Here is a 12,127-nt window from a genome sequence, read left to right on the forward strand (position 1 = left end):
GCCCTTTTTTTAATAGCAAAATTCACTTTATCTTTTTTTCAGATCCTCTTTTTTCATTAATCTCTACACTCAGTATGGGACTAGAACTCACACCCCCAAGATCAAGAGTTACAGGCCGTGCCGACACGCCCAGCCAGGCACGCCTATAGCAAAATATACTTCATATTTTCGTTCCCCTGCACTCAAATTCCCATTCTCTTTCACTCCAGAAATGGTTCCAACGCAAAACAACAAAAATCCTTTGGTCATCTGTGCCTCCGCGCGCACAGGCAAAAGAAAGATCCCCTACACAAGGTCCCCCACTTTGCTTTTGGAACCGGGGCGCTCTCCAGCTAGCAGAATGCGGCCCTCGGTAATTTACACTGAACTGCACCTGCTGAAAATCAAGCAGCATTTCCTCATCAGGCGCCCTTAGTCTTTAAGCGCATTTATAATCACTAATTCAGATTTGCAAAAAGCTCCTTACCCATAATAATGATGTTGGTCCTATTTATTTTAAGACCAGGAGTTTCTGGAGGCTCATCAATTCTTTCTACTTTTTTCCAAGGCTGACTTAAGTGAGGAAACTTGTTAACGGCCAGGATTCTGACCACCGCTCTGACACTCCGGTTGTATTGAAATGAAATCATCGGAAAGACATCGATTATGTTCCCGAGAAGCATCTGGTGGTTAGAACCATCCCCAGGGCCACAACTGGAGTGGTTTTAAGTCCTCCTTTCCAAGCAGCAACCACCTGTAAATCTCGGGTCTTACCGTCTTTTACAAAGAAAGCCAGCCGACCTCCTTAACCTGGGTTAAGCACCAATCTCAGAGCAAAGAGACAAAGCAGCCTCCTGCCTCCTGCTCCCACCAACAAGGAGTCGTGGAAGAAGGGCCACGTGTGTCTCTTTCCACAGCTTCCGAGGCACCCACCTGGCAGCAAACGTACCTCACACCTGTCACACACGCCAACTGCCCCATGTCTGCGCTTAGAAATTTACTCCTAGGCTTTCCCCGTTGCCCTCTGGGTTTTGGCTTCTGAATGTTTTTAAATGGTAAAACAGAAGTCAGCCATTTTTTTTTTAATTTATTTATTTGACAGAAAGAGATCACAAGTAGGCAGAGACATAGGCAGAGAGGAGGCAGAGAGGAGGAAGCAGGCCCCTGCCGAGCAGAGAGAGCCCGATGTGGGGCTTGATCCCAGGACCCCAAGATCATGACCCGAGCCGAAGGCAGAGGATTAACCCACTGAGCCACCCAGGCGCCCCAAGTCAGCCATTTTAGAAGAAGAAAACAACCCTTTTAAAGATGAGAACTGGGGGCATCTGGGTGGCTCAGTGGGTTAAAGCCTCTGCCTTCGGCCCAGGTCGTGATCCCAGAGTCCTGGGATCGAGCCCCACATCAGGCTCTCTACTTAGTGGGGAGCCTGCTTCCTCCTTTCTCTGCCTGCCTGTCTGCCTACTTGTGATCTCTGTCTGTCAAATAACTAAATAAAATCTTTAAAAAATAATAATAATAATAATAAAGATGAGAACTGGGTAGAGTATTTCAGAAAAGGGCTCTAGGGTACGTTTTGGTGGAGAGGAGGCCCCTGAACCACAGCAGCGCTGAGGTGAGGGCTCACACGCCCTCTCACGTGTCATCAGTGCTGTGGACACATCTATAGCAGGAAAGTCCACCTCTTTGACCTGGTTCTTTGGAACCCAGGGTCCGCGCGAGAGCGCCCCCCTGCAGGCTGCTCAGCCGGCTCCGGCTGATCCCAGGTCTCCGTGACCTTGGGGAATTCATCTCCTCCCTAATGATCTGCTGAATAACAGAAAACAGCCAAAGTGCTTGGAGGTCACTTCCATTAGGTTACCAAAGGCTGGGACTCCTGCCTTCTTTAAGTGCTACCTCTTCTGGTCTCCCCTCCCAGAGGGGTGACAGCTACCACATAAAGAGGCCCATGGGACAAGCAACTGAGGATAGCCTCCAGCCCACAGCCAGCGAGGAACTGAAGCCCTCAGCCCAACAGCCTACAAAGAAGTGAGTCCGACAACCACGGGCATGAGACCGGGAGCAGGTCCTTCCCCCCAACCGACCCCACAAATGAGACTCCAGACAAAACTGAAATCTTAGTACTATGAGAGACCTCCCCGTGGAAGGCCCAACTAAGCCACACCTGGAAACTGTGAGATAATAAATGTTGTTTAAAGCGACTGTGCCTTGGGGGAATTTGTTACACAGTAATAGGTAACTAATACACCGACTCATGTTTTCCATACGCATCAAAGAATGTCACAGTCAAATTCCTTATGCCTTCCTCACATGCTACGTTCCTCAAGGCCTCCCTTTCCAGGGTAAATGATGTAGAGACTCCATTTATCTTCCTGAGACATCCTTCCTTCAAACTCAGCCCAGGATCCCTTCTTGACCTCTGATATCCGTCGCCTCCGGAAGAGCCAACACCCTCTCTCCCCGCACACCCACAGGACAACATGCTCTTCTGACTTCGGCCTACTCAGATCACGGCTTTCTGGTCTACCTTCCCTACCGCACGAGGAACCCCCATGAGGTGAGCTGGGGTTGTGCTCTGCCCAGCACCTCAGATGGGCCTGCCCCCAAGGATGTCATCCCCATCACTGACTGGATGAACAAGAGCTTGAACAGGCATTTCCAAGCCTCTTTAGGAAGGTGGCTGTCAAGGTCCACCTCCCCCGGTGTGAGGAGACTACAGTTTCTGTGATGGGCTCTCCAGAGCCTGGCAGACAGAGGAAAGAGATCCTGTCACCACGGAAGCATCCTGTCCGCATACGCACTATTTCATACTCAGGGTCTAGGCCAAGTCCATCCATACTCACACATCCCACTCAAACGGGGCAAGTATACTCACGCTTCTCCGATTCTGCTTCACCTTCAGTTTTACGGACCCAACTTCCTACTCTTCCATTATTAAACTCTTCTCGCATAAAGAACAATGCAAACGGGACTATGCTTTTAAAGTACACTCGAGTCCAGGAAAACGGTTTTAAAATATCCACCGTGAGGGGCACCGGGGTGGCTCAGTCAGTTAAGCGTCTGCCTTCGGCTCAGGTCATGATCCACATGGGTCCTGGGATCGAGCCCCGCACTGGGCTCCCTGTTCGGCGGGGAGCCTGCTTCTCCCTCTCCCACTCCCCCTGTTTGGGTTCCCTCTCCCGCGGTCTCTCTCTCTGTGTCAAATAAATAAATAAAATCTTAAAAAAAAAAGAGAGAGATAGAGATTCATAAAAACTTAAGAAACAGAGCATTTTGAAATTCTACCTTATAGCCTCCGATGCGATGTTCCTGCTTAAACTCCTTTCCGTTCTTCAACCACCGCATCGCTGGTGTTGGATTCCCCCCAGCTGGACAGCGGAACTTGACGGTATTGGCCGCAGGGACAGCATGAAGTCGCTTTTCCATCTTTTCTGTGTTGGTCCAGTACGGAGCTCCTGGGGTAGAAAACAAGATTACGATGTACAGAGAAGGAGAGCTTCATTTCCCTAACAGGGAAGACAATGTTACTTTGTATGTGAGCGAGCTGACATGCTCAAAAATCTCCTGGTAATATTTACATTAGGAAAAAAATTTTCTGAAGTCTAGCAGATGGCCTAGCAGAAGTCCCTGGAGAGAGACTGCTTGGTAGTTTGTGTCTCTTAACAGGGGAAAAGTATCTGAGGTAACTTCTCCCCCTTGTTCCCAGTCCCAGAGTATAAATTCACAGCGAATCATGTTTTCAAATGCGACTTTACATGGACAGTGTCAACACATAGGTAACTAACAACAGCTGAGTCCTCCAAAATGTATCCTTTTAAATCACCACACCTAGCAAGTGATCGCATACACACACAAGGTGTGCTCGAAGCCAACTCAGCCACGGAAGCTGTAAGGGACAATCAATAATAGAATTTACCATTCTAAGAATAGAAATCGTTCAGGAAGGTATCATTAATTTCCCAGGACTTTATATGACAAACCAAAAAGCCCTATCACTAATTACGTTTTAATTTTTTTTAAATGAGCAATGATTTTTCAGTGGTTGTGAATGCCATAATTCTACCGCCATCTCTAAACAGGAAAATCTTAACAGAAGGCTATCGATTTCATGTTCTATGAAGGTGAGCCCTCTAAATGACCTGCAAAGTTATGGATACAAGTGATTCTTTAAACTCACAAGATAACTTTTTAAATTCCCAAACGAAGGACATTTTATCTAAGTAAGAACCGCAGCATTGACCCAGAATACCATCGTAAATTCTTCATGCCTGCCAACAGTCAGCACTGCTGACTGAGGGCTTATTTGCCAAACAGAGCTCTAAAAACTCTTACATGTTTAGCATATTAATCCTGACACGAATCTGATAAGAAGGCATTATTATAATCCTTGTGCACAGACAGGGAAACTGAGGCACAGAGCAGGTACAAAGTTAGGAAGAGGTACAGGCAGGTTTGAGCCAAGGCACTCTGATTCCAGAGCCCACTGTCTTTGCCCCTACTCTCCAAGGCTGGTAAGAACCAGCTTCTCCAAGGGGTCAAAATCCATACTTTCAACGACTCCGATGTTCAAGACCGGAGTCCAGGACAGCCCTAGCCCTTGCCAGAGGCGTGCTGTCTTCTCGATGACGGCCCACTGAAATCTCGTACAGCTATTCAACTTCTCACGTGTGTGTTTCTGTCTTAGCAAACTGGTAGCCGAAATCTCCCTAAAGCATCCATCAACAGGGGGCCTTGTACATTCTAGAACATTCTAGAACAGTGAAATGCTGGAAGCCTGATTCATAACGTGTTTACTGCTGATGAGGGTTAGCCTGAGCAGCAGCACACACATTTCACAAACCAGAAACAAACACGTCCAGGCAGGGGTTTTGTCTCTGATGCGGATTTAGAAGTCTCCTCTATTCTGTGGATGGCACAGCCTGCTCCCGGGAGGGGGTCACAATCCCCTGCCCTTAACAGCCAGACTCCCATGGCAGAATGAGGAATGGGAAACAGTGCATTCAAAACACCTACCCCTGTTTGCCTCACCCTTGCTCTTAAAACCTGACTATAAAAGGTGGAGCTGAGATTTCTTAACAAGGGCATGCCGAATCTTCTTTATCCTTGTTTATCTAAGCATCAGCGTCGATGTGGATGGTGTCTACACGATGCCAAGACCGTGCAGGCAAGGCAGAGCCGAGGTGGTCGGTCCCGTGTGCCAGAGAAAGAAAGGCCAGAGCAGGGGCAGGGGGAGAGCCAAGGGAAGAACAACGGGGCTGCGCACTTTCCTCTTGAAACCAGTTGTATCTGCAATAAGTAGGCAACTCGGTAGCCATTTGGCTTTGGGTGTCAAATGCCCATAAACACACCCATTCTTTTGAGGGCTCACCAGGGACTACTTGATTGCTATTCATCACAAGACTCCCAGGGCCTGGCATCTACTGGAACAATTTCAATAATCTTTCATTTTAAAAGCTTCTACTTAGAAAAATCCATCCACAGCCACAGCCACTAAAAAGAAACCATTAAGAGCACAAAATAAATAATGAGCTTTGTCACTACACAAAGACTTTTATAAATCTGACCGAAATGAAAAGCATACCTCATGCTGTCAGGTGTCCATACTCGTGTCATTTGTTTAAGTAAACACAATGGCCTATTCATATGAATTAGCTAAATATTAATGTAGTAACTCTTTGAGATAGCATCAATTAGGGCTGAGCTGGTCCTCTGGAATGTCTTTTTATTTTTTTCCATATAAAAGGAACCAACAGATATGTGTTTCAATTCTATGAGGCAGGATTTTTATGTTCCCTAAAATGCTAAAAAGTAGGATTTAGTGGAAGGACCTGGGAATGTTGCTGTGTTCCCCTCTCACGGAGCAAAGCTGTCCGGGAGGCAAGAACTCACATAGGGATCGCCCCAGACCACATGAGCCCGTACGGGCCTGGCCTGTGGCAACAGCACCCTGGCAGCCAGCACCTTTGTCTTGGCACCTAAGGAACAATTTAAGGACAAGAGTGCAAAGAATTTTGCTGGAATTTCTGGCAAGAAGCCACTTCCCTGGGGTAAAATTTCAATCGTTAAAACTGCACCTATAAAATCTGCTCGTGCAATAGAAACGCAGGGCCACGAAGCAGGGTAGGGGCAGCCGGCTTGTCACCTGAAGTCACAGAGATGCCAGGTGGGCGGGGCACTGTAAAATCTAATCAACCAAGTCAAAACCCATCACCTACACGTCTCGGGCTCCATCGGCAAATGCCTGAAAACCGTGACTTGACGGAAAAGCTGTCGAGCCAAGTTTTCCGGGTTCTCTGTGGGGGCAGTGCTGGGCCACCCCAACATTCTGCCCAGTCCCACTCACATCACACAGGACAACACGCTTCTGTGACAAGGCTTTCTTCTAAGATTTTGAGCTCACACATTAAAAAAACTTTTTTAATGAGCATGATGTTGGAGGGGAGGAGTTATTATTTTATAATGGTTCCTCCTGAAATAAACTAGTTTTATGTGAAGACTGAAGAACGTGGAAGGTCTAGAAAAATACTGAGACTGTAGAATTAGGCCTCACTGCGCTTTCTTCATCAGCGGCCTCGTGTCCTCCGTGAACTTTGTACTCGGTGTTTCCTGCCATTTTTGCAGTCTGGATACGTGGGAATGCTAGCCATCTCCTCCCACCCCACTCCCCAACACACACACACCCTAAGAACAACAATGCAGCTGGTGAGAGACCAGGACCAGGCTCCTTTTTTCAAACCATGGCTGGTGAACCATGTTAACTCTCATTTGCAGAAGGAACTCACCGAACGAATTAACAGTTTACAAAAGCGAGATGGCCCTTGCATGTAGTAGGTGTTCAATGCAAACATCGCCTTATAAAAGATGAAACTTGTGTAGGAGTGAGTTTAAAGTCAATCCATAGAAAAGGAATGGTGATACAAATCTCGGACGGCACAGAGAAACAAATTCTACTAAGTCAGAGGTGAATAAGTTGACCTATAGGACAGGTGGGTCCCTTCTGCTCTGACATTCTCAGATCTTCTGATGTAACATGTAGCAAAAGAATGATGCTCTCTTAGTCATGAAAGAAATACGAACAATGAGCTTAAAGGAAGAGTGAAACCCATGGAAAAAACTAAGTAAAGGAATCAAGGCTTGGCATTCCATCAAGGAATATGATACCTATACTCGATATTATTTTCCACCCAGAAACAGTTATTGTATATTAGTGAAAATGCTACTCGAATTTTACTTTAATAGGGCAGTATCCTCTTAAGATGTGCTGGTTAAACAGAGATGTAGAATCCCGCAGAAACTTCCTTCAACGTTCCTTCCACCCACCACCTCCATCCCGCACTGAAGATCCATCATATCCTTCGCGGGGCCTCTTCTCTGTCATTTACGTGGTTCTGTCACCGGAATGGCTCCATACTGAAATGTATCCCCTTCAGGGTCTGCTGACCAGCCACAGTACAGCACCTGGAGGGTGCAGCCTGAGTCGTCTTCAGCGCATGGAGTAGGCACTCAAGGGTTTATTGAATGGACAGATGGACGGATGGATGGATGGACAGACGGAGGGACTGACAGACAGATGGGTAAATGTACAAGATGGACAACTGCTAAAAGCTTGAGCTACAAAATGAAGGAGCTGAACTGAATGTTCTGGTAAGGTCCCTCCCCGTCCTAACATTCTGTGCAGGTATTCCAGGCAGATATCAATCGTGTCAACACACGGTAGGATTAGAGGGTTTCTTGTGACCGTGCCATTGAAAACATGGGCTGCTCCCCAAGAAGCCCTCACATGCCCCAGAATGTATGCCAACATGGACATCTACAGTTTATGGTCTCCTTTCTTTCGGAAATCAAAAAGAGAACACAGTCCCGCAGTTTAAAGGAAAAACATGGAATCATATTACCACTGTACCAAGAGGCCTCAGTGACCGTCTGGTCCAACGGCAGGTCTGATCAATGTCACCCAGAAAGGTCAAGTGATCCGATCTAGGTTGCATGGCCAAGGCCGGGCTGAGGCAAGACCCAGGCCTCCAGCTCCATGGACAAAGCTCTTTCAACCCCTCCAGGCTGCCCTTTGAACTCTCCCATGGTAATTAAGTCAAAAGTTCAAGATTTATGTGAGCTGTGGATGCTGATGACTGCCAACTGTATTTTTATTGATGCAAAAATAAAAAAACACAGCCTGTTTCAGCTCCTAGATTAAGTCTCACAAACTCCCTAAAGCCCCACTAAGGCCTCTGTCTTAAGTCTATAATTAGGGCCTTTAAAAATATCACTAATCAGGACATTTGAATGCTTTGACCCTGACCAGGGTGGGGGTGGGAGGAGGTCTCTGAGCGCCAACCCCGTCCTCCAGGAGACTGGGGTTCATCTGTTTTCAGTTTTGAATAAACTCGAAGAAAACAAATACAACAAAATACAGAGACATAAGTGAGCGTGTGGTTATGGGGTCTGCAGGCTTTATTGGAGAATCTCATTAAAAACAACAACTTGCTGACCAGTGACACATTTGATAAGAAACACATTAGAACTCGCCAGGCAAGTGACCCTCCTTTGAAATGCCTGAGTCTACTGGGAGACCAGCTGCCCCATGGGAGTTCTAGGATCTGCCTTCAAAAGAAAACCCTCCACTTACTGGCTGTGCTGGATGACCACAGGGGAGGCCAAGCAAGAGATAATTCAACCCAACCTTCCGAAACAGAACACCATCCCTGGTTTTTGTGATAAAACACCCAAACCAATTTAGGGTGAGGTTTTCATTATGAAAGAATGTCAAAAAATTCAGGAAGGCTGTGTGCTCTGGGTATTATTATTATTATTATTACTATTATTTTCAATTCCTGGAAACTGCAACACAACATTTACCAACTTAGATATAATCTCTACCAAGCAAAAAACTCAGAGCAAAGGTGACGGTGAACTGTTAATTATCAGCAGGTTAAGCACGAAAGGAGTATGGAATCTCAGGCCGAGTTCCTTCATTTTCCCCGGCCGGTTCCAAAAACATTGCCTTTCTCCCTGACACAGAGTCTGAGAACCTGCAGCTCTCAACAGGAATGAAACCGAAATAGGAAACTGCCTTGTCAGGGTGCCTGGGTGGCTCACTGGGTTAAAGCCTCTGCCTTCGGCTCAGGTCATGATCTCAGGGTCCTGGGATTGAGTCCCCCATCCGGCTCTCTGCTCAGTGGGGAGCCTGCTTCTCCCCCCACCTGCCTCTCTACCTACTTGTGATCTCTGTCTGTCAAATAAATAAATAAAGTCTTTAAAAAAGAAAGAAAGAACATTGCCTTGTGTCTCTCTGCACTCAAGAGAAAAAAACCACTCCAGGAGCAAAAATCTTGATCGAGATGCCTCGCTATCACTTCTCTCTAGTTCAGCAGTTAACCTGAACTTTGTCAATTCTGATCTTCCCGAGAACTAAGTCTCTAGCTCTTCAGAAACATTAATCACTTAAACACCCGCTTGAGGTAATAAAAATCACTCGAGGAAAAAAAATGGACATGCACGTCTACTTATTAGCTGCCAGATAGCCCGTTAAGATACCTGCACCTAGGGGAGGCAAGGACTAATTAAGTTATGCTTTCCCTGCTGAAGTAGAAACTCTGAACCTTTCAAAACCCTCAACCTGGATCCATTTCAAAAATCAGCATTTGAAATTACAACTTTCAGAGCGAGAAAATCTGTTTCACTACAGGGCATACGTAAGCAGCGTTATTTCCTGGCAGCCAAGCTTGTAATGACATCACAGGATTGCTCCGCTCGGGGAAACGTCTAGGGATGGTAAAGTGTGAGGTCATCAGCTAGTCAGCTGCTAAAATATGACCTGAGAATGCCCTTCCCATCTGCGATGGAAGGACTTGACTTAAAAGGCAAGAGAAAATTCAGGTCAGCCAGATCAGCCCATTGCAGGGATTTTCAAAGCGTGGGCAACAGGATGCGAATAAATGCTGGATTTTAAAAAGGGTCGTATGGTCAGTGAGTTTGGAAAACCCTGGGAAAAGCCAAAATTAAACAGATGTTTTATCACTGAATGCTGCAGAGTTTGTATTATGCTTACGGATGGACACTGTAAGTCTCTGAGAAAGGGTCATAGGAGGAGGTATTTTTCAAATTCATTTCAAAATCCAACTCCTTCTTAGCACAGAATTATTCTGGACTAGGGTTCCAAAGGGATATACTTTGGGAAACACCAGCTTGTCCTCTTAAGGCACAGACCAGACCTGAGCATTACCACTTGTAACCCGTAAAAGACGTATGTGAGGACTGTAATTTCACAAACTATTCCCTGAACATCCAGGCGAGTCCTTGCCTCCCAAAGTGGTCTAGCAGGAAAGGCGGGTCTGAGACACGATGCGATGCTGCCCATGATGCCAGAAAACAGGACACATGAACTTTCAAGATCAAGCCACTCGGTCTGCTTGTGTAAGCAAGGAAATCTCTATAGGGAAGCCCACTTTTGAGCTGAGCTGGGTCTTGTACAATGCTGTGAGAATTAAGGTCAACCTAAATATTGCAAAATATCCCTATAAAAAAATCAGACCTACTTGCATGGCCAAAATTCAACAATCCTGCCTTAATTTTGAGCTTATCTTTGCCACTGTCCCTGACTACCATGCTTTTTGTACTCCATACAAAAGTTAAGAACTCCACCAGGCAGATAAGCTCGCCTTCTTACAGCTAACCACCCAAATTAGATAAACAAAATCTAGCATACCAGCAGAGGGAATGACCTGCAATATATTTTTCAAGCCATCGACTGCAGAACAACTACCAACCCCAAAAATGGGAGAGGAAAAAAATCTCTGAGATAAGCCCAGAAATGTGACTGCCAGCCCAGGGTCCCTGGAACATCATTTGTTAACTTCACTGAAGAGGAACTTTCAAACACACCCCAGTGGCATTTCCAGACAATCAAAAGGCACCAGAGGAATCAGTTTGGACACACGGGTGTTTTCCAGGTGGCTGAAAATGCATGGAATTCGGTGCTTCGACAATTTTCCCTATTAATCAGGTCAGGCATTTGACACTGGAGGTGGCAAAAAATTGTTTTAATGGCAACATCCCCTTCCCCGCCTTGCCAATTACCCTGGCCATGGCATTCCTCTGTCCACACAGGCCACAGCTGCTTAATCTCCGCTGCCCCAGGCTGCGCCTGTGAATCAGACCAGCCTAATCACACTAACAGATGGCAGAGGCCAAGTAGCCAGCTAAGAACTGCTATCACTTTAAATCGCATCTAATGTTTCACAGGCACCAAACACAGGCAGCTCCCGACCCTGGTACAGCTAACACCGGCCCTTAATCACTGCACAGCACCCATCGCGGGGCAGACTTGGTGTCATTCGAGAGCTAATTACAAAGAAGCCTGGTCCCAGGGTGAAGGCATGGCGTCCCTTCAGTGCGTTCCACTCTCTGGCCCGTCTGCACAGGCACCGGGCAGTTGGGACTAGTGTTCAGGAGGAAAGCCTGGAGCTCCGAGGCAGGTAATCCTTCCCAATCGTCAGAAAGAGGGTCGGTTCAGTCGGTCTACTTGTTACGTAACCTATACCTTGCTGTTACATTGTACCGCGTCCCAAGGATTGCAGGTAACCTGCCATCAGACTTGGTTCAGCGGGACAGTGCAGCGGGCAATCATGCTAACATAACCCAGCTGCCGCCGGGGCCGATATCCCAAGAGTGGGCCCCACTTGGGGCTATAAACAACACCGCGCCCCCTTCATCACCCTGGGGACTGGGAGAGGGGCACTGTGACTCGACATGCAACTGATCTACAAGTAAATGGCAGTTTTGCCTTTTGCTCGCTGAATCGTTAACTTCCAATCAATAACACAGGAATAATACCTTTCTCTACCTTGTGGGATGCGGTGGGGGCTGAGGGGGGGATGCTCTGCCCGAGCCAGCAACCAGCACAGAGTCTGCCCAAAGCAGGACCTCCAAAGCAGGGTCTTTTGTATCCTCCCCTATAGAGCCAAAGAACTAATAACAGGGAATGAGTAATGTCTTCTGATGCACCAGAGTTTTATTATTAAATGGTAATAATAACTTTGTTAAAGGGTTGGTACAAATCACAGCAGAAGACAGTTTCACTCACCCACTGTTTTATAAACAAGAGCTCTAACGGCAAACTCCTGCTCAAGGCACATCGACATGTAAGAATCCC

General features: G+C 46.7%; 1 protein-coding gene across 3 annotated transcripts in view; it reads right to left on the minus strand.

Moving 5' to 3' along the window:
* The window catches only part of FGFR2 (fibroblast growth factor receptor 2), a 102,362-nt gene that overhangs the window by 60,582 nt on the left and 29,653 nt on the right, over positions 1 to 12,127 (minus strand). For all 3 annotated transcript variants that reach the window (XM_082722680.1, XM_082722679.1, XM_082722678.1), the window contains one exon: positions 3,262 to 3,431. In XM_082722680.1, the coding sequence (XP_082578806.1) occupies positions 3,262 to 3,431 (170 nt within the window). The remainder of the gene's footprint in view (positions 1 to 3,261; positions 3,432 to 12,127) is intronic.

Source organism: Mustela nivalis (assembly GCF_964662115.1).
Source record: "Mustela nivalis genome assembly, chromosome: 2".
NCBI lineage: Eukaryota > Metazoa > Chordata > Mammalia > Carnivora > Mustelidae > Mustela > Mustela nivalis.